Source organism: Piliocolobus tephrosceles, chromosome 3 (genome assembly GCF_002776525.5).
Source record: "Piliocolobus tephrosceles isolate RC106 chromosome 3, ASM277652v3, whole genome shotgun sequence".
In the NCBI taxonomy this organism is placed as follows: domain Eukaryota; kingdom Metazoa; phylum Chordata; class Mammalia; order Primates; family Cercopithecidae; genus Piliocolobus; species Piliocolobus tephrosceles.
In genome coordinates this window covers 32,443,591-32,466,381 of record NC_045436.1, presented here as the reverse complement: position 1 = coordinate 32,466,381, position 22,791 = coordinate 32,443,591, and the positions used below count along the sequence as shown (strand labels likewise).

Sequence of the window (22,791 nt, the reverse complement as noted above, 5' to 3'; positions counted from 1 at the left end):
TGAATGTACGTTTAATGAAGTAGAATAAAACTTAAATGGTGATGAATGGCATGTATAGGACAAGAAAGAGCAAGAAGGTCATTATTCTGAACTATTGCATATAAATGATTACAGTAGTTATGCATGAATAGAAACGGAAAATCAACACATAGATATGGTTTGTCAGAATAAAATAAAGTACTTTTTCATTATTTTTATGGAATTAGTTGGAAATATACGGTTTTAGAAGTTTCCATATAATGAACTGTGGGACACTGGAAGGTGACAGATGGAAGCTAAGTTTTTTTTTTTTTAGAGAAATATTCTCTAGATTTGATCATTATATTTTATCAAAAATGACTCAGTGTGAAACATCAAAACATAGTAGATAAAATTCCATTTTTTCCCTGAATCAGATCACAATACTCATCCTCTTTGTTGTGCATTTTCTAAACCTAATGTTATGCTTGTCACAGAGAATATTTACGGTGCTTTTTTTGGTAAATAAATAGTTATAGGAGATAACTGGGATAATAATCAAGGTTTGGCAAACATGTGCATAAAAATTGAGTTTGACCTTGTGGAAAAGGGTGGACCACTAAGAGGTAGAATGAAGAGAGAAAACAATTGGAAGACAAATCCTTGGAGAAGGTCTTTTTAATTTAGGATGTAGGAAGAAGATAAGGCAGTGAAAGATAATTAGAGTGAGAGGAAAACTACCAAGATGGTATAATTTTACTTGGCAGCAATATGGAAAAAGAATTAGAAGACAGCAAGACTAGTAGCAGTGGAAAGGGAAAGAATTTCGAGAGGCAAATTTTGGTCTAATAAATTCAGAGAAGCTAAGAAAGCTAGATCCAAGGAAGAGATGATTATTTTTTAATTACCGGGAGATCGTTAGTAACAGATGATAGGGAAACTTCAGAACTGAAATCAGGGTCAAACTGTGCAGGAGGTTAATGTCAGAAGTTTAGGAGAGAAGGAGAGGTTTTCAGTGGTTTCCATATTTTGATGTCAGAGTTCCTTGGTGATGCAGCTTTTACCAGTTTTTGTTCAAACTGCAAAGAGGCTGTTACCATTTCTGCTTATGAAGCAGACTATGCTGATTCATTGAAGTGAATCTCAACTTATAAATATAAAATATGTAGAACAAAAAAAATCATGCTCAGTTCTTCTTCCTTTCTACTCAATAACTATGCGAGGCTATTTAGCTTTTGTTCAGCATACAGACTGTATCGTGTATGCTACATTAGCAGCACCAATGAGCAGAATGACCTAAGAGAAAAAGATGTGTGTTGGATGCACCATCAGCGTTGTTATTGGCTTATATCATCTGGGCTTGTAATATAAAGTGAAATAATCAGCAAATTACTTACACCCAGGAGATTATCATTTCTACTGTTTGACCTAAAGTGTCTTTTAGAAGGACTTGCCCTTTGCTGAGTTTCTCAAAGTTGATATTAAATATTTAATTACAGAACTCAGTGAGAGCATCTTTACTTACTCCTTTGCAATCTGGTTTGAATCTCAAGACATAAATGCAATTCTAATATTAATCAGGACAATCATTGAGAAACTTAAAATAGTGTTTCATTGTGTTATTGTAAAGGTCATGAAGCTGGAGGTGAAACTGTGAGGATTTCTGTTTCCTTCTCTGCCTCCAGACGTGACTATATAGGATGTTGGTATTATATAACTCAGTTTAGAAAGTTGTCTTTGGAAGGATTTTCAGAGTATATGACCATTATTTTGGATAGTCTCGGTGGTAGTAAACCTTCCTCCGTTACAGGATGGATAGAAGTTAAGGAAATGGCTTTAAATTTTGGAGGCACCATTGGGGAATAAGGTAAAGATTAAAATGAATAATTTCACTTCTAATGAAGTAAAGAGTAATTCCGAAGTACTGCAACTAATATTCTTGTGAAAGGTGTCAGTAGGTTATATTGCCTTTGCTAAATTGGGTCAAACATCAGCATTTCAATGCAAACGGTCTTGGATATTTGGGGATGACACATTAAAAGCATAGTGCTAAGTTTTTCATCTTCAGATGGTTACTACAAACGGGGCAAGCAAAGTACCTAAGCTCAGGTCAGCATGCTGATGGATTTGATTGATTCCTGGTTGTAAATCTCAGTGGCATTCTTATCCTGCTTGGGGACAGAGACAGTGACTGCCCTAAGGTACGGAGAGGGAAATGAGCACTGGTGGCCGAATGTCTGTTAACTGTATGCATAGTCAGGAGACATAAGAAAGAAATATCCAGAAAAATAGAGGATATAGGCAAATGGACACTTGAGTAAGTACAATGAAGAAATAAAGGATAAGAAGAGACGGTTGAGGGAGACCAAAGAGAGTCAGAAGAGAAAGGCTATTGTTGTAAAAGTAGGTTCGTTGGAGAATTAGCTGAAGTGTATGGGGAAAAATACATTGTCTTCTGAGTTAGGTGGATAATACCTTATGAAGTTGTGTGCAGCTTGTGCCTGTTGTTGGGTCAAAGCCAGTGTTTCCAGATGGCCACAATAACCAGGAGGTCCCTTGACAACTCACTCCAGAGCCTAAAACAAATTGAAAATGAAAGGTATGGCTCCTTATTAAGATTGTCTCTGTATTCAAACAGTGGCATTCTTTATCAGGCATCCTGCTGACGCTGTGGCTCCTGTTTCCATCACAGAAGCCATTTCACTTAAGATGAGAAGAGGTCTCATTAATAAATCATATTGCATGATATTCCTATAGTACCTGGATGACATGCCCACACTTTGCAGGGAAATGGAATTAAATAGACCCAGAGAGAATTTTATAGCAAGTCTTTCTTTTATGTGTCATTTGGAATCATCAATTGCTGAACAAATTTAAGATTTAAGATACACCTGTCAGTATACATATACTTATGTATAAAATAAGAAATCACTGCAGAGATTTCCTAGATGAGATGAAAGCTATTTTTCATGTATGTGAGGAAAGGACATAGTTCATAGTTATCAAATACACTAAAGGTTATTTTCAGCTCCGTACCCAGACAAGAACAAAAAGTATGGGTATGAATAAAAGACAGTTATCTCATCTTTGCCTTATGTTAAGGTATGAAATAAATGTAATGAAATGCATTCAGTTGCTTTTTCAGATATTTCAGTCTGCTTTGTAGAAGATTGGTAATAAAGGACATGTCGATTTACATATTACACAGAGTTTTGGCAAACAAGGGCCACTTAAAGAGGCAATCTTGCTTTCCTTTGGATTCATACTATACAACAGTTACTAAACATTATTGTCTAATATTTTTTGATCCTCTGGAATTGGCAGTTGGAATCTGTACATATTTTAGCAATGCTCGTATTCATGAAACAAATCTATTTTTTTCTACAGACCATCTATTTTGTGAAGGAAATACAATGATATAAGATATAATGAGTGGCAGAGTGAGACTCTGTCTCAAAAAAAAAAAAAAAAAAAAAAAAAAGACACATTGTTGACTTTACTAGTGGCTTTAAGCACTATTCCGTTAATGGTCAGTACTCTATAGAGCATTACAGGGGATCAGTCTTGGACAAAGTAACCCTTTTTTCTCAGAAAGATATTACTGGATTTATGTTTCAAAAGATCATTCTTATTATATTGTGAAGAATTGAATGGAAGGAACATAAGGGGAGGAAGGAGGACAGTTGGGTAGGTATTTCACTAGTTGGGTAAGATAAGCCATATTACTTTTTGATTAGGAGCATGGATTCTGAATCCAGACTCTCTATTTTGAATATAGTATCTATCACCTATGCAAGTGACTTTGGTAACTCACTTAATATTGTTCTATGTGTCAATTTTTCTATCAGTAATTTGGAAATAATTATAGTTCCTACCTCAAAAGTTATCAAGAACATGCCAGGCGCAGGGCAAGCACAAAGTTAAGTATATACTGTTAGTGAACTGAGATGTTTAGAACAGGGAGAAAAATAAGTGACCCTTATTTGAGTATATCGAGGTATTATAATAAGCACATAACTTAGTTATGGACTGACTTTTGGGGGAAGGAGTCAGTCCATAGCGGATAGTGTCATATGCCATTCATTGGAAACAGAAATATTGGAAGAGGACAGGAGATTGTGGGAGTGATGAGGATGTCCAAATACAATATTGTTATTTGTTTAAGAATTAATATGTAGTGTAACATACAGGGTAAGTTAGGTCCTTGGGGAAGATTAAAATTAAAAGTTTTGGACTTTATTTAATTGCTTCTCAACTGAGTGACACAATATGACCGAAGTGCCTTTGTGGGGACATGTGTCTGTATGTATCAGTGGAGTCAGGTATCTATCTTGTCTTAAAGAGGCTTTGGTCAGCATTAGGACTCTATGGAAGCACATTAACTTTTACATGTAAAAGCATCATAAATACAGTAAAGATTTTTAAAGGAATTGGATTATGTAGGGAATGAGCTGTCATTAACATGTATAAATCTTCAGTGACTACAGTTTGTTCTCATAGCTAATGTTTTGGTGTTTTTTACTCATATATTTTTCATATTTGTTCCTAAAATATGTTAATGCTTACATAGCTTGTTAAACAATGATGTATGCATTTTCTTGTAACCAGAACTACTTTTTATGCTTTAGAATCTTTTAGATTCCACAAATAAAATGCTAAGTAAATAAGTGTTAATAAGTTTCAATGGATAATTAAATCCATATTTCTTTCAATATGTTAATTTTGTATTTTATGTAAAAGGACATTAAGTTTTAAGCAAACTAATATGATTGTATGCCAATTTCAATGATTTTTCCTTTCTATTTTTCCTATTCTTCTAGTCTGCTCCCAGTTTTCGAGAGGAGTCTATGCTATTTTTGGATTTTATGACAAGAAGTCTGTAAATACCATCACATCATTTTGCGGAACACTCCACGTGTCCTTCATCACTCCCAGCTTCCCAACAGATGGCACGCATCCATTTGTCATTCAGATGAGACCTGACCTCAAAGGAGCACTCCTTAGCTTGATTGAATACTATCAATGGGACAAGTTTGCATACCTCTATGACAGTGACAGAGGTAAGTGACAATCTCATCTCTTTGTAATGGGGTGAATTCAATGCCTACACTTGACACTTCTATGGCTGTTATAAAGCTACAAAGGTGTGATAAAGCCCAAGGATCCCTTGATTTAGTTTTGCTGTGATAATGACTAATGCATTTGTAAACGTGGGAAACATATTTAGAGTAAAACAACAACAATAAAAGCTGTCTGTGTACAATGTAAAGAGATAGACTGTATCAACCCAACGCCCAAATATTCAGTTGTAACATAAAAAGCAATTTTTGGCATCAGCAGCTAAAAACCTATGATAGCTATACTAGTAGTCCAAGGTGAATGAAGTGGCTTGAGTAAAATTTAAGTGAAACATACAAATAAGAACTTTTATGGTAACAAATAGTAATTAAACATTGTTGTATGCCAAAGTTTTATCAGGCAGGTGGCATTATTATTGCCCTTTCCTTAAAACAAGATCCCCGAATCTCACAGAAGTTAAAGGTTTTTCCCGGGATCAACCCACGTGTGGTATAGTTTACACGCAGGTCTCTGATACCAAACCTATGCTTTTGACACCATTCCACATAATTGTTTATGATGGAATGATTTTGAGTAGCATGCCAGTCTTGATTCATTATTTTAAAATGTAATGGAGGGAGGTACAATGTTTATGTTTCTCATATCCCTTGTTGTGAAGTTTAGTATTAGCAGACTTGCTTGATTTATGTGATAGAATCCCAGGTGTTCTTAACCATTCCTGGGTCCATAATTGGGTGTCAGTGGGCTTGAGTACTCCCTAAATTGTATGAAACATCTTGTGGGTGTGTGTGTTCATATGGATATGTTTTTAGAGAGAGTATCCCTAAATCAAAGTGAAAAGGGTGAAGGACCACTATTGTCCTAGTACCTAAGTACCATACTCTGCTTCCCTCAGCAGCTTGCTTCCTGGAATATTTATAGGCTCAAATGAAAACCCAGAAGCCTATTTCAACCAAGATAGGGCACCTTGTTAAGCCACAAGGGCAGACAAGAAGCGAGCCAGCCGTCAGTCAATTCTCCATTGATCAGTTTGTAGTCATTTACTGCAGCAGTCTCGAGTCGGGAGTGCAGGAGCTAGGTGTCTGATTCTCTGCCCTGTCCTCCTAGTCCTGGGAATGAGAACACTCAGTGGAAAAGTCAGTCAGCACTAAACAAGCTGAAAAAAAATTTGCTATGTCAACAACTATGTCCCCCTGCTTTGAGAAGGGAGTGCTTGGCTATTTCCATAGGGAATTAAAAACTAAAACAGAGAACTATTTACAGTAAATATAGATTTCAATGTGCTGGATGTTTCTGAAGCACACTTATTAACGTGATAAAAGGGCTTATAAAACTGAGCGTATTAAATTATTTTTAGTTTTTCCTCTTGCCCTCTGCTAACTTCTTTAGTATTTTGTGTTGTCCAAGCTAGCCTGAAATCTGGGTGTATTCTTAATACCTCTTTCATCCTTGCATCCTATTGATGTGATTTCCACTGCCTAATTATATTTTATCTGTAGACACTCATCCTTTTCATTGTCATTACCCCAGGCCAAGCCACCATAAGGTGTTCAGTATCTCATCTCTGCAATTCCGCGCTTGTCTTTTTTTAATCCATTTTCCACGAAGTAGCAGGAATTATTGTTTTAAAAAATTGTTTTTGGACTACATTACTCTCTTGTTTGAAATACTTCAATGGCTTCTCATTATGATGAGGATAACACTGAAAAATTTTAGTTGGCTTTAAGGTCTTATAATATCCAATTCCCACTCAACTCTCCATCGCATTCTGCTGTCTTGCTCACTCATTAAAGCTAAATCCATTTGACCTTCTTTTACTTTCTCAGATTCAACAAACTTTTTTGCTTCAAATCTCTGCCCGTATCACTAATTCTTACTCCTCCTTAAGAACTGGGTTCATATATCATTTCCTCAGAGACTCCTTTCACAATTTTATCTCTTCTTTTCCTTTATAGTACTTAGGACAATTTAGAATGAATGGTGATGTTCATTCTGTCACTTAAGAACTGCCTATTGAGCCCCTGCTAGGTTCCAGGTACTGTAGGATAAGCATCATGTTTTTCATGTAAGGTGTGGCGATAAGCTCCAGGAAGAGAGTGCCCAGGCAGTGCTCAGTGTACTGGATGTTCAACTCATGACTCTGCACCCAGTGCTTCAGATAATGCTAGAAAGAGAGTTGATGTTCAGTAAATGGTGTTAATAAGTGAGTTAAACATCTGTGTACAGTATTTTAAGTTCAAGATGATTTTAGAAGCTAAATTTTGCTTGCAAAATTGAAGAATTGAATGACTAATTCTCTTTACACTTTGACAAGGTTGATGGAGGATGGCATTTTTAGTTTAAGCATATACTTCACCTTCATCCTTACCCTCACCATTACTCCCTCTAGTTATAACTGAACTTTTGAGAAAATTTCAAATAGACAACAGCTGATATAAGTTAAAAAAAGAGAAACTCTAGTGTTTGAGGAGAGATATTCAGAAAGACAGGATCTGGAATTAGCAGGTGAAGATGGATGGACTTATGTACTGGTGAAAACAATCTGGAACATTTTAAAATACTTTTATTACTACTTAGAAATATTAAATGAAATTGAAGTGATGAGATAATCTACAATTATTAAATTATACAAGTTGATTTGAGTTCAAGTGCATCTGTTGAGATAACAACATTAGAGTGATAACATTAAGTAATTACATATTAAAGCCAAAGTGACCTTATGGATACATTTTCAAGGTGTTATCAAGTAGTTGTTGATGTTTTAATGTGAAAAGTATTACAGGGGCCTTTTATCTGAAGTTATTTTCAGAGATAAATATGTAAGACTCTCATAACACTGGCAAAAGACTTGGCCTTTGTATAATGTTTTACTGGGCGCATGGAAATGGAATTTTTGTTATATATTTTTTTATTAATGACTTAATTTTTATGACTTTGCCATCATACTATATTTTAACAAGCTTATTCATACATTTAGTGTGTGAACTGTTTTTCTACCATTTGGTCCTGAAATCATTTTGCTTCTGCTTCAAAGTAGGCACCTCCTTGCTTTAGTGTCACGTGATTTGAAGAATGCACCCGCACTCCCTTTATCCACATTAACCACAGTTTGGAAAATAGATCCCATGGTTTCATCTCTCTACTTACATCTCTACATGCCTCAGTTTCAAACAATTTGGTCTGTTCTCGATGTGGCTCTCTCTTCACCTCCTTGATTATATGATTATTTTTAGGCTCTAATCATCTTTAATTTTTGGAGAGTCTAGGTCAGGAATATATATTGTTAAATTATAATGTCTAAATGCATAAATTACTGTTCTTTGGAATAGCATAGAGTCCAAATGTGAAAATGATCTCCCAACATTCTACCCTAATAATGAACTAGATGAAAAAGACTTAACATTGTTATATGCTGCTTAATTTCACTACCTTTAACTACTGAAAGCCATTCCTGCTTCCTGGCTATTTGCTCCAATGCTGAGCAATAGGCCAAGAGACTATATCCCACTTGTAAATGATTAGAGACATGGATACACTGATAGAAACATCTTTGTATAGCAGCATCTTTGTATAGAACCCTCTTTGACTAATCTAAGTTTATTGGTGAGAGGAGAGCTGAAACTCTGCATCTGGTGCCAGGTGATCTTTTAGGTTGTTGGTGTCTTCTCCTTACCAAGGCCATGTGACAACAGCCTGGCGCTCCTGAATGACCCTTGATGACTCTGAAAGCTGCATGTCATCACTCCATAAAGAGAACATAAGTAGAATTTCAACACATTTTTTAACAATAGAGCAATGGGGTTATCTATGTTAATGCATTCAAGATTATGTAGTAGTTTTATTTTTGGATATAAATGTTGTAAGTTTGAATCAGGACTTAATCCAAATGTGGTTTTTGTCAACAAGGTAAGATAATACATTTCTATAGAGAGTAGGTAAAAACAGAATTAGCACTTTATATCTGTATGTCTTGGTTTCAATTTTGAGCAATATTATTCGTCCCCTGAAAGGAAGGCACTTTGCCTGTAGTTCCAAGAAAACATCAGGCATAGAACAAAAATGCTTTCAAATTATAATTTTTTCCCTCATATTCCTGAGAGAGCTGATGAGGGAAATATATGTTAATCTAATTTGGCCTAGGCATGCTGCCATGATTTAGTGATCATAAATATTAATTTCTATGCTTGAAAGAATGAGTAAGTACAGTTAATTTTAAATGGAACAAAGAAAATATTTTTAAGCAGTAGGACATGGTTTGAATAAAATGTATCTTCTGGCAGTAATCATTTTTAATTTAACCCTTTAACGTGCAAACTGATAGACTTCCCCTGTGTACCAAGTGACCTTTTAAAGGGTTTGCATATAGACAGGTGACTGATGACTTGTCTATAACTCAGAGTGTTATTAATACTGGGTCAAGATGAGACTATCACTGACTGACTAGTAGTAAGACTTTGGGAGAATTTTAGGAAGATTGTCACTTTATGAATAGGTTATACAACTACAGCCAGTCAGTAACAATAGCCACATAAAGAAGTAATGCAATTTAACATCATTTAATCTAGCCATTTTTTATTTCAGCAAAACATGTAATAATTCAGTAGAGTTTAGAACTTACTTTTAGACTTCAGCAATATTCTTGAGGGTTTAAAAGAATATACTATATTTTAGATATATTTACTAGGAGGAATAGTTAATCTTCCAGATTTCTTCTGTTTTTAGATGAACAACTATGTATCTCAGCAGTTTTGTTTTAACTAATTCAATAAAAATAAGTGAGTCTCTGCTATGGAAATTCAAATATCCTAATATAGTACTAGGGATATTAGAGTCGAATGACTATTGCATCCCAATAGCGTTAAGTAAACTAGTGTTTATGCAGAACTCCCATTGTCCATACAACTTTGTATTCTGAATTACAGGATGAATATATTTATAGATACTTCTGTGCTAGTTTGTGTGAAAGGAATAGAGGCAGATCTCAAGTCATACTTTCTCCTCTAATTGAATATGGTACAAAGAGGTCAAGAGCACAAATCTGTGTTAGATTTGAAGAGTTTAATTTCACCTTCATATACATTTTCAGTGATTTTCAAATTTAAAAACGGTGTATTAATTATAAAGCAATCAGATGATACAAAACTTTTAGTTGTGAGAAATGAGATCAAGTTGAGAGAGTCCGAGAGTCAGTTAACTATTACTGAAAAAAAAAAACCTAGGGAAATGGGTTATTAAGCATTGAATGCTGGTCTCTTCAAATTACACATCAGATAATGCAATCATTTGTGAATTCTGCCTGTTGTTAGGAGGTAATTTAATATTATTCAGTGTCTTCTTATGAAACTCAATGTATTAAGTCTGATATAGCACTACTTGAGCAGTTTAGTTTCTTAATAAACATGTAAGTTTTGTTAGGTTCCACAGGTTACAAAACATTAATCTTAAGAGTTTTAATAAGAGTGAATCCTGAATCCACAGCAACTCTAAATTACTTTTGACGCATAGAACAAGTGAGTTTGAAAGCTAGAGAAATTTCTTTTTTTTTTTTTTTTTTTTTTAATGGGGTCCCGCTCTGTCACCCAGGCTGGAGTGCAGCGGCATGACCTCGGCTCGCTGCAATCACCACCTCCCAGCTTCAAGGAATTCCCCTGACTCAGTCTCCCAAGTAGCTGGGATTACAGGCGCCGGCCACCAGGCCTGGCTAATTTTTGTTTTTATAGTAGAAATGGGGTTTCGCCATGTTGGCCAGGCCGATCTCGAACTCCTGATCTCAAGTGATCTGCCCAGCTTGCCCTCTGGAAGTGCTGGGATTACAGGTGTGAGCCACCGCACCTGGCTCAAGTTAGAAATTTCTTTAAATACATTCTTTGTGATTTTATACATCATCTCTATACTCTTTTGCAAGGTGAACTGCTGGAAGTTTTGGATTTAGGATTACCACTTGGTGAAATCCATTTACAAAGTGTCATTTATATTTAAGCTTTCTTGTAATATATGTTAAATGTTGAGGCATAATATTAAGAGCATCACCACTTGAAATTGTGTCATGTACTATGCTTTATAATTAAATAAAGCAAAATGAAATAAGCTATTGCAGAGACAAAGGGATGCTTATTGGTAATTGCTATATAGTAATATATGGATAGCACAGAGAGCCCCATCCATGGATGTAATGTCTTTAAGAAGGTGACAAAGGGGAGTTGAACCATGACTGGGATGTAGGAAAGTAGAACCCAGCAAACAGAAAGTGGCTTAGAATTTAGATTTTTTGTTTATCTTACATGCAGAGAAAACTGGGTAGACTTAATGGCTGTTTTCAAGTACATTGATAGCTGTTGAATTGATCATAATGCCAGCTGTGCATGTTCTGCCTCTACTGATGAAAAGGGAAGGATTTAATTGACCTACAGTGTATTGAAATCATAGGCAATCTGTGAGGTGTTTTCAGATCTGTCACTGAAAATTTTAAAAAATGACATATGGTCTTTTTATATTATCCCTTGAGAAATTTATGTTTATTTATATATTTTGCCAGAAGACTGGACGGAGGAAACTAATTTCATTTTGCCAGAAAAAATAGTTAACTTTTTTCAGCATGTGGTTCAATCTTCCATTCTGAAATAAAATTTAATTATTTTCAATGTTTATTATAAAATATTTAAAACAACAAATTAGAGAAAATGCTATAAAGATTCCCAAACACTCTTAATCTGACTTTATTAAAGACTATTATATGACCAATTTTGCTTGATCTGTATCTCTTTGTTCCCTGCAATTATTGAGAAACAAATATGAGACATTCTGTCATCTCATCTGTAAATATTTCAGTGCTTATTTGGAAAAAATGATTCTTATATTTTAAACATAATGGCAATAGCATTATTATACCTAGACAATTAACAATTCATAAATATTAATCTTTTCCCACTGTTTGTTTGAAGCAAAATAGAACTGAGATCCATATATCATAATTAGTTAATATAATTTTTATGAGTCTTATAATGTAATGCAGTTTCCCACAGTCTAGATTTTGATGATTGCAACACCATGGTGCTTAAAATATTGTCTTCTATATATGCCTTATAACTTGGTAGTTAGATTCAGAAGTGTGATGAAATTCAAGTTTACATTTTTGGCATGAATGTAGCCAACACTAAATAGGTATGTACCTATTCAGCACCAAAATAGGTGGAGTTGAATATTACCATTGGGAGACATATCTCTGTTATCTCTCTTTTGGGGCAGTTACTGGTAGTTGTTGATTGTTGCCTTGATTTACTAATTCAGTAGGTGTTACAAGATGGTGATAATTTCAGATATATATTCATCCATAATCTATTAGCTAGAGTGTTTCCAAAAATAAAGACCATTAGTTCATTATTACCCTGAAAGTGGTTCATATAGGAAACGCAGGAAAAGGCTTGTTTTACTTCATTATTTACCAGTCTTCAAATTAATTAATTGGTTCCCTAGCATCCACCAAAGTCAAGCACATTTTTAAAGCATAATTTCATAGATTTAAAACAGTTTATGTATGTAAGTACTTCGCATTTATCATTCTAATTAATATTCAAATGGTCCCATCTTTATTTAAAGAGCTCCTTTTCAAATTAGCTGCTGCGTGCTTTGAGATAATACTGATGGTTTTAAAGAGTTCTTTCCCTTCTGGTGTCATAAGATGTATCAGACTCATCTTGCACACTTTTTGGCCAATATTGAATCCATAAAATTTTTAATGGTGGTTTTTCTTTTTTGAAATAGTTTTCAACAAAATTGATAATTGACTTTTTTTCATAGCAAAAAGATTTAAATAAAATTTGGTATTTGAATTTAGGTTTTGAAGAGATATGATCACATTAGGTGAATCCTACATTTTATTAATCAAAAGGGACTGATACTCTTTAGAGAAACTTGCAGGCTTTTCTAGAATAAGGAAGATGATTTGCTGAGTTCTCTATTCATTCTGGAGTCTTGATTTTGCATTGTTTATTAAGTTATCAATATAAATGATGAATTTGGTTTTTCTGTGAATAGCAGAAATAATATGAAAGGCAAGTTTATGTAGCATATCTGCAAGTGCAAATGAGGATATAACTTTTCAAGAAACAAATCCTCTAGTTGTTGTACCTCTTAGTCCTAAGTATGAGGTAATATATGGACAATTACAAAGACAATAAAAATTTTCCAAGTGATATGATGCTATAAGCGAAGTTACTAACAGGAAAATATACGTATTTGGAAAGAGAAGTAAATCTATGCTAGAGAAATAACTACCACCATCTGGTTAATAGGGGACCACTTCAATTTCTCTGGGATCCATCCCAATAACAAAAAAATAACATTAGAAGACTGTGGAAGGAAAAAAAAATGAACCCAAACTGCTGACTAGAAAACAATAGGAGTCTCATAAAGAATATTGCCTCTTATCCTCACATAGACTTACATAGATTCCTCTCACTGAAAATGTACTCGTCTTATTCAGGATACTAATATCAAATAACAGACCATCATGTACGACTAAAAAAATTTTTTCCATTCTATAAGAGTAAGAAATGTTTGTGATGCCATTTGATTTCACTTAAACCAAAGGTATTAACATTACACTTTAGTAATACTCTAAAGAAGACAGCTGAGAGGGTTGAGAGAAAAGGATATTATTTTCTACTCAAACAATGACTCCTTTGGTCAGAACAGTAATATTTAGGTAATGAGTTTTTGATGTGAAGTGACATAAGGAGAAGTTGATAAAGATCATAGCTATAGCTTTTTTTGAAGGAGTCAACGTTCCTTTAGTTGCACAAATCTATCTGCCTTAAAAATATATTCGCTGGCAATTTCATAACACAATCCTGAGTTATTCACGTATCTTTATCAGTCATCATTTTTCTTTGCCTTCCTAGGCTTATCAACACTGCAAGCTGTGCTGGATTCTGCTGCTGAAAAGAAATGGCAAGTGACTGCTATCAATGTGGGAAACATTAACAATGACAAGAAAGATGAGATGTACCGATCACTTTTTCAAGATCTGGAGTTAAAAAAGGAACGGCGTGTCATTCTGGACTGTGAAAGGGATAAAGTAAACGACATTGTAGACCAGGTTTGCTACTTTCTGTTTTCTAATGATGCCAAATATAGAATATGCATGCAATGTCAGCATTTGCAATGTGTATTTGTGTAAGGTGCTTGAACAGCAGTTTTTGCTTTATGTTTTATGTTGGATGCAGCAAAGATCATCAATTAAATTATCTCTGGCTTCAGTTAGCAATAGCAAATGGTCATCAGTAATGCTGACACATCATGTTAATCATTAAATAAATTCAATAAATAATTCCTGATTTTTATATTTTATATGATCAATGATACCCTAAACTTTGATATTTTGATTTGAAAATTTTAAATTTAACTCTGATGAACTATTTAGAGTTAAAGAAATACACATGTATTAAGTTAAGACAAGTTGAGTTCTAAGGGAAAAGTGAGTAATTCATAAAATTTTTGGAGTTACCATCTATGCCTCCAGAAAGAATATGTAGTTATCTTTGCAAGATATATATTTTTTCATCTATTAAGAGACTTGTGCCACTATAAAAAACATTGATTTGTTAAATTAAAATTAGTAGGAAGGACAACGTTTGGGCTATGCTTATTATTGAGAAGTAAACTAGATACATCCCCTTGAACTGTTTGAAAGAATCACTCATACAAGTGATAAGGATATTTTTATCTGTGCTTAGATATTACCTTGCTTCAGTTTAAGATCTTTCAGGATAGGGAGCCATGCAGTGTTATCCTAATAATACAGTTACAATCCACCATGATTTACAGATAGAGTAAGTCACTAGGGATGATGGTGACACAGCATCAGCATCATGATTGATTGACTAAGGTCTCCTTTACTGATATCCGCATCTATTCCTAGCTGATAAAGGTATGTGTGTGTGAGTATGAGTGTATATGTGTGTACATATGCATATATGTACATATATATGTGCACATATATAAATTTTACAGTTGACCCTACCAATATCCTACCATTGACCAGAAGCCTTACAGATAACACACAGTCAATTAACACATACTTCATATGTTATGTGTATTATATACTGAATTCTTATAATAAAGTAAGCTAGAGAAAAGAAAATGTTATTTAGAAAATCATAAGGAAGATAAAACATATTTACTATTCACTAAGTGGAACTGTATCATCATAAAAGCCTTCATCATCATCTTCACACTGAGTAGACTGTAAAGGAGGAGGAGGAAGGGTTGGTCTTGCTGTCTCAGAGGTGGAAGAAAATCCATGTATAAGTGGATTTACACAGTTCAAACCCATGTTGTTCAAGGGGCAATAGTATACACTGTGGCTACTAGTGCCTTCGAATACTGTGGAAGTGCAAGGAAAATACACACTTGTATATGCATTTCTTGGCTCTTTTAGCTTTGAGGAAAAAATTTGATTCATTAATTTGTTCAACACAAACATTCTGCAACATAAATGTTGATGAAATCCTAATTGATATATAATAATACAAGCCCTAAGACATACAAAATGGATCTTTCATGAAATACCGAATAACTGAATAGAACTAACTTGTTATGTGAAAGAACTAAATGTTGTATGCCAGAGAGGTGAATAATTTCAGTAGAAAAATCTTGATTCCAGTCTCAAGAGATGAAGTTAAGATTGTTTTTAACCTGAAGGCCTCTTGTTCAAATGTGAACTGCAAAAACTCATTTGAATTTCACAGAGGTTCTCATTAAAACTGAATTTTAATAATATTCATCAGTTTTTGGTTTAGAAAATTTAAGGATTCCTGACTCATCATAATAAATGTTAGTGAAAGACTATCAAAATATATTTTTCCAAAACGAGAAGAGAGAAACTACAAAAGAAAACAGGAATATATTGGAAGTGATGTTTTGAAGTAAATATGATTATGGTTACATAAATGTCCATATGAACATCTCTTCAAAATGCAGAGTATTTTGCACATATGTATTGTAAGTCCCTTGAATGTATTAAATAAGTGCATACAATGGATTGCCTTAGCAAACATTGAAGCCATCCTCTGTGCTTGAAATGAGGGATGCAAAGAAAGGTAAGAAAGAGTGATGTCTGCATCCCATGAACTCATTGTTTAGAGATAAAAATGGACACAGTGTACACAGACAGCACTACAGAATTGCAAGTTAAAATGCAATGTAGTCTAGCAGCATGGAGGAAAAAGAAGCTTTCTTAAAATGGGAAGTTCCATTTGTGATGGGTTCACATAAGAGGTGGCATTTGGCTTTGCTTGGATTCATTCATTTATTTGTTCAGTAAATATTCCCTGAGTGTCTGATGTTTGCCAGACAGGCACCGCAGTAGATCCAAGGAAGCAATGTTAAACAATAGGCCAGTCACCATCAGTGCAACTATTAATAATGTATTTACAGAAATTAATATATAATTTTACTAATGGGATACACTATAAATGAAAAGAATGGTATGTTATGAGAGATCATTACAGAAAGAAATAATTTAGATTAGGATATTCTTCAAGGAATAGTTTGCCAGGCAAAAAATGAGGAGGATAAGGTACGTTCCAAAAAAAAGAAAAAGAAACAATGTTTAGTTATTCACTCAACCAGTGTTTTTTCAAGACAATAGAGATGAAATAGCACTCTTTATTGCAACAGTAGCTTGAAGTTAGCAATAAATGAAATTTTATTAGACTATCGATATTTATTTATTTGTATTTATTTATTTATTTATTTATGTATTTATGTATTTATGTATTTATTTTGAGACAGAGTATCGCTCTGTCACCTGGCTGGACTGCAGTGGCGTAATCTCGGGTCACTGCAACCTCCAACTCCCTGGTTCAAGCGATTCTACTGCCTCAGCCTCCCAAGTAGCTGGGATTACAGGCACACACCACCACACCCAGCTAATTTTTGTATTTTTTAGTAGAAACAGGGTTTCACCGTGTTGGCCAGGATGGTGTCAAACTCCTGACCTCGTGATCCGCCCACCTTGGCCTCCCAAAGTACGGGGATGACAGGTGTGGACTATGAGTATTTTGTTATCATTTGATACAAACTTGACAGCACAGACTTCTAGTTATCATTAGGTGGGAAAAAGATTCAGCCATCAAAAACATTTATAAATTAATGTAACTTTTCTATTGTCAGTGCAATAATAATTGTTATTATAACACAAAGACATGCTGGTTAGTATGGCCAATGCAAATTTTCATGTAGACACTGGGCTAGTGAATTTTCGTATCCTTCCTTTCTCTCAAGTAAACTCAAGTAGGGACTACTGACATTACCTTTTATACTACGTTTTTTTAAAAAATTTCTCAGCAGGAAGATATGGATGATTCAGAGAGTAGAATGTACAGTAAGCACAGCTAACAGATGTCAGCAGGAAATAGGAGGGACATAATCAATCTGATTCAGCTGATGCTAATTCGTATGTTTTTCATTCAGAAGGACATCTTTTCTTCAGAATTCTCCCTTTAACACAGAGGGTTCAGTTTCTTGGAAAAGGCAGTTTAGTTATGTTACGTAAAACTGAATCAGAAAACAATATAAGTTTTAACTTCTTTTCAAACGGCCATGGCTTAATGTCAAAGTGGCATATCGTAGAATCGTTCCTAGGATTTTGTTCTTACTCTTTAACTAATAGCATTGCTCTGGAGCACCTGACTTTGTCTCGGATTAGAGAAAGTCAGGGTAGTTATCTCCTGGGGAGTATAAGAATTATTCAAGAGTCATTTTGGCAAAGGATATAGTGATGGAGCTTTCCAAGCAGACAAGCAGAAGAAACAGAATGTGTGAAGCCCTGAAGTGATGAGAAGAAGCTTCTCTGTGAACAAAAAAACCTAAGAGGGCCAATGTGACTTGAGGGTATAGAATAGGAAAGTTGAGTCTCAGAAACTTGCAATATCATTGGAAAGCAAAACTCACCCAAACCATTTAATCAGAGAAATGATTTGGTTAGAATTTTTGCCTATAGCCTTAACATTTCATGCTTTCCATTGATGGGATTATCTCCTTAAAAAACATACATGACATTACATTTGAATGTCCATGTACCAGGACTAAAGCATGGCCAGTTTGCCTATTTCTACTCTCTTCATAATTATACGTATCAGTCAAAAGTCAAATTGATCAATAATGTCCAAAACCGTTGTCAGCATTACCACGATGACCACTTGTTCCATGCTGTGTTTATCTTGACATTCATTTTAGATTTCGATTTGTAGAGAAAAATTAGCTCCTCTGATACTTTGCTCTCTAGAGCTGGCAATAATGTCCATTTGCACTAAATTATAAACATTTCACGGTCCTTAGGATAGGAATGTTACTTTATATATCCATATAGCAATTCTTTTATATGCTTTCTAATATTCTTTTGAATTGTATGTAGTACTATAAACTCTATGTTATTTATTTGAATATAGACATATGAACATAAAATCTCAGATGTTGAACAGTTTGAGCTGTTTAATGTTTTATTAAAAAGACAAAAACATAGCCTTTGTAGGAATAGAATTATGACTTGTCATGGACTAAACATACTTTGGTTTTACACTTCTTAACATCCTGTGGTTTTATTTTTTATTATTGACAAAAATGAGGTAATAATTTTTGTTTAGTGACTTTCAGAAAGATAATCGTTTAATAAGCATTAGTATGTATTATTACTTTTTATGAGAGAAATATGTAATTTTGATAATCATATTTTATCAAAAATGACTTATTTTGGCACATCAAAAAATCCAGCAGATAAAATTCTACTTTTTTCCCTGAGTCAGATCATACCATTAATTTTATGTTTGCATTATTTGTATTAATTAAATAATTATTTATTTGTGCTTGTTAGGTTATTACCATTGGAAAACATGTTAAAGGGTACCACTACATCATTGCAAATCTGGTAGGTGAATTAATTGGTAATATTATTTTACTAGATATGCGTATTCATTAAAAATTTAATTTTGAATGGCCAGCATTTATCAGTTGTGTTTTAAAAAATATAGTTTGATTGTAATTAACCAGGCATGGTGGTGGGCACCTGTAATCCCAACTACTTGGGAGGCTAAGGCAGGAAATTTGCTTGAACCCAGAAGACGGAGAGGTTGCAGTGAGCTGAGATCCCACCATCGTACTCCAGCCTAGTGACAAGAGAGAAACCCCATCTCAAAAAATAATAACAATAAATATAATTTGATTGTATTTGATAGATTAGATATATTTCTGCAATTACGTTTTAGAATTGCTTCCCGCTTTGCATCTTCTAATCAATTTCTTATTATTATAAATGATACAAGAATTTATAGAACAGTATTTGACAAGCTTCGTAAATTGTCTTAGATGATGTATTTTAAGAAAGGGAAAATTTTCAAAAATATTTAAAGTTTAATTGTCCACATATTCCCTTGTCTCTGTTTTTTACTGTCTCTGTTTTTTATAAACTCTGCCTTCTGCACATTCCTTTAGTTTTTAGCATATATAATATATGAAATAAATGTAAATTTGTGAGAATATGTAACCTGAAAAATCAAGAATATTGAAATATTATGCATTATTTAAGGTTTCCTACTTACTATGTGAACAACAAAATGAAAATTAAATTTCTATAGCCAATCATCTTTTCATTAAGATTTCTGTCAAAATAAGGACCACTTAATCATGGCTTCTTGGGTTTGTGTTTTCTCCGGGCCGTGGTCACTCATATTGGCTCAGAATAAACCTTTTACAATAGAAAAGAAGGTCGTATGCTGAAGAAACAGAGTAATTAATTGTATTTCCCTCTTTTAACTATCATCAGAGTCAATTTAGAATTATCACTAGACATTTCTCTTTTCAAAATAATTTAAGCCTTTACCGTTACAATGGTTAATGTTATTAATTAAGATGCTATGTGATTCAGGACTACACTCCCCCTACACCCTGTCTCACCCAAGAACAAGAAAAAAGGGTGAGAGAAAGAGGGAGAAAAGCAGAGAGCTTATTCTAAATAGCATAATAGGACTTTGAAAAGCTTTTGACATATACAAATGTAGATTTATTTCATGATTCCTAGTGTATCAGATTGTTACATCAGCAGACATTAGTTCTAGTGGTGAAAGGAAGAGATAAAACAAAACAATACAACATTTACAGCCTTCCAACTGATAAATGTTTTCACTAGAAGTTGAAGGAATTTAGAATATTAAATCTCAAAACTGCATGCCATCGTGTTGCTCAAGACAAAATTTCTGTTTGGCAATGAAATGGGTAACTACTATAAAAATTCTCTGGGACTTTCCTTTAGAGTGTATTAAGGAGATGCTAAGGACTCCCTAAAGAGAAGCAAGAGTTAAACTAGATGAAGCTCTGTATTCAGTCTCTCTAGAACCACATTATGTGCAGGAAACAGCCTGGACAGTCAGTCCCCTGTGTGAATTGTGCCATTTGATGAACAACACAGAGCCACATTGAAAACTGTGATCTTTAAAAATGTACAGATGGAGAAGATTATATTGGAACATTGAGAAATAATGACAGAAGGTGGCTCATCAATTTGAGAGCTGATATCTGATGCTATGAAAATGAAAATAAGTGTTTGAATGACCAAAGTAAAAAAACAAAAACAAAAACAAAAACAAAAAAAAACAAAAAGCAAGTTCATATTGTTGTCATGGCTTCTAGAGAGAAATCTACCCAATTTTTTTTTTGAAATGCAGGTTCTGTTTTTTTTTTTTTTTTTTTTTTTTTTTTTTTCTCAATACTTGGTTTCTTTGCCGTATGGAACTTCTAGTGAATCAATAAGTTCTAAAGGCTGTATAGTATTGCAATTTCTGAGAATTTGGAGGACACTTGGAAATTTTGCTGACATTCCAAATTAAAGAATGTCACCCAAAGTTGAAGGGCTTTCATCTTCCAAACTCTTGAGACTTTCCTTTTCTTCGCCCTGTTGATGTTGTAATGAGTTCTATAATAGGTGGTTATAGAAGATTTTTTAAAAATCTGCAGATAATATTATTGATTAATTTCCTCAGGAATTGCTGAATGCTTGATTGGGCTCCTAAAACACAGTCTGTGATTAAGTCCTTTACAACAGCATTGAGAAGGGTAACTTGTAAATAAGGTGATGAAGAAGTGGTCATTAAGAAATCCAGTTCTCATTCCTCCAACCTTACTACCCATATAGATTTAATTCTTTAAAAAGCCATGATTCCATACTGCTTATGACTTTACATGTCTGCCTCCTGAAATTTTAAATTTTCACAGGTTATTAATGAATACTTACCTTCTATTTTAAATCTCTTCAAATATAGCTCCAGGAGTAGTAGTATCCAATTTAACTTGATGAGTTGTTGCCATCTCTTTTGTTAACCCTTGGCCTCTCTGTTGTGATTTATTCTTTTTTCCTTCTTCCTCTATTTTGCTTCTCATATATTGAAGTTTCAGAAAAGAAAGAAGAAAACTTAGGGAAACGCAGATTCTCACTGAAGCCAGATTGAAATCTTATTTAAAATTTCAGCTTAAATGTCATTGTAGTAAAATGACAGTAAAAGAATAAAAATTGTGGAAAACCCTAAAGAAAGAGAAAATAGGAAAGGAAGCATTAACAGACGCAAAAAGTCAACAAAGTTTTTCAGGACACAGAGCAGATGAAAGATGAATTCCTGGCATAGCAAAGAGAAGGAAGATAAAACAGTAAGTTCCTGTCAGAGTGGGATATAGGTGAGAACAAGCCTGTTCATTCTGCAGAACCCCTGTGACATTCAGTCTTAGAAGAGCCAGAAACCACAGAAAGCAAGATTGAGGTGTGGAGCTAAAAGCAGGAAGCTCTTACAGGTCTCTCTGGAAGCAGAGCCTGACATCACTATTCAAGTACACATTCTCAAATAAGTGCTTTCAGGAGTAACCTGTAAGAGAGTTAGGGAAACAAGAGAGAGAAGGAAAAAAAAGCACACCAGTTAGAATGGTGATCATTAAAAAGTCAGGAAACAACAGGTACTGGAGAGGATGTGGAGAAATGGGAACACTTTTACACTGTTGATGAGACTGTAAACTAGTTCAACCATCATGGAAGACAGTGTGACGATTCCTCAAGGATCTAGACCTAGAATACCATTTAACCCAGCAATCCCATTATTGGGTATATACCCAAAGGATTGTAAATCATACTGCTATAAAGACACATGCACACGTATGTTTATAGCAACCCTGTTAACAATAGCAAAGACTTGGAACCAACCCAAAAGTCCATCAATGATAGACTGGATTAAGAAACTGTGGCACTATACACCATAGAATACTATGCAGCCATAAAAAGGATGAGTTCATGTCCTTTGTAGGGACATGGATGAAGCTGGAAACCATCATTCTCAGCAAACTATCGCAAGGACAGAAAACCAAACACTGCATGTTCTCACTCATAGGTGGGAATTGAACAATGAGATCACTTGGACACAGGGTGGAGAACACCACACACTGGGGCCTGTTGTGGGGAGGGGGGCGGGGAGAGGGGTAGCATTAGGAGATATGCCTAATGTAAATGACGAGTTAATGGGTGCAGCACACCAACATGGCACATGTATACATATGTAACAAACCTGCATATTGTGCACATGTACCGTAGAACTTAAAGTATAAAAAAAATAAAAAGACACAGGGGGAAAAAAAAAAAAAAAGCATGTGGTTTGAGGTGAGAGCTGGATTTAGTCTGATTGCCTCTGGGCACTTTGTTGCATAAATTGCACTGCACTCATT

General features: G+C 34.4%; 1 protein-coding gene across 6 annotated transcripts in view; it reads left to right on the top strand.

The window, feature by feature from the left end:
• GRIA2 (glutamate ionotropic receptor AMPA type subunit 2) overlaps positions 1–22,791 on the top strand; it is a 145,934-nt gene that overhangs the window by 76,212 nt on the left and 46,931 nt on the right. For all 6 annotated transcript variants that reach the window (XM_023228202.2, XM_023228168.2, XM_023228186.2 and 3 more), the window contains exons 3-5: positions 4,779–5,018; positions 13,938–14,134; positions 18,911–18,964. In XM_023228202.2, coding sequence (XP_023083970.1) covers positions 4,779–5,018; positions 13,938–14,134; positions 18,911–18,964 — 491 coding nt within the window. The remainder of the gene's footprint in view (positions 1–4,778; positions 5,019–13,937; positions 14,135–18,910; positions 18,965–22,791) is intronic.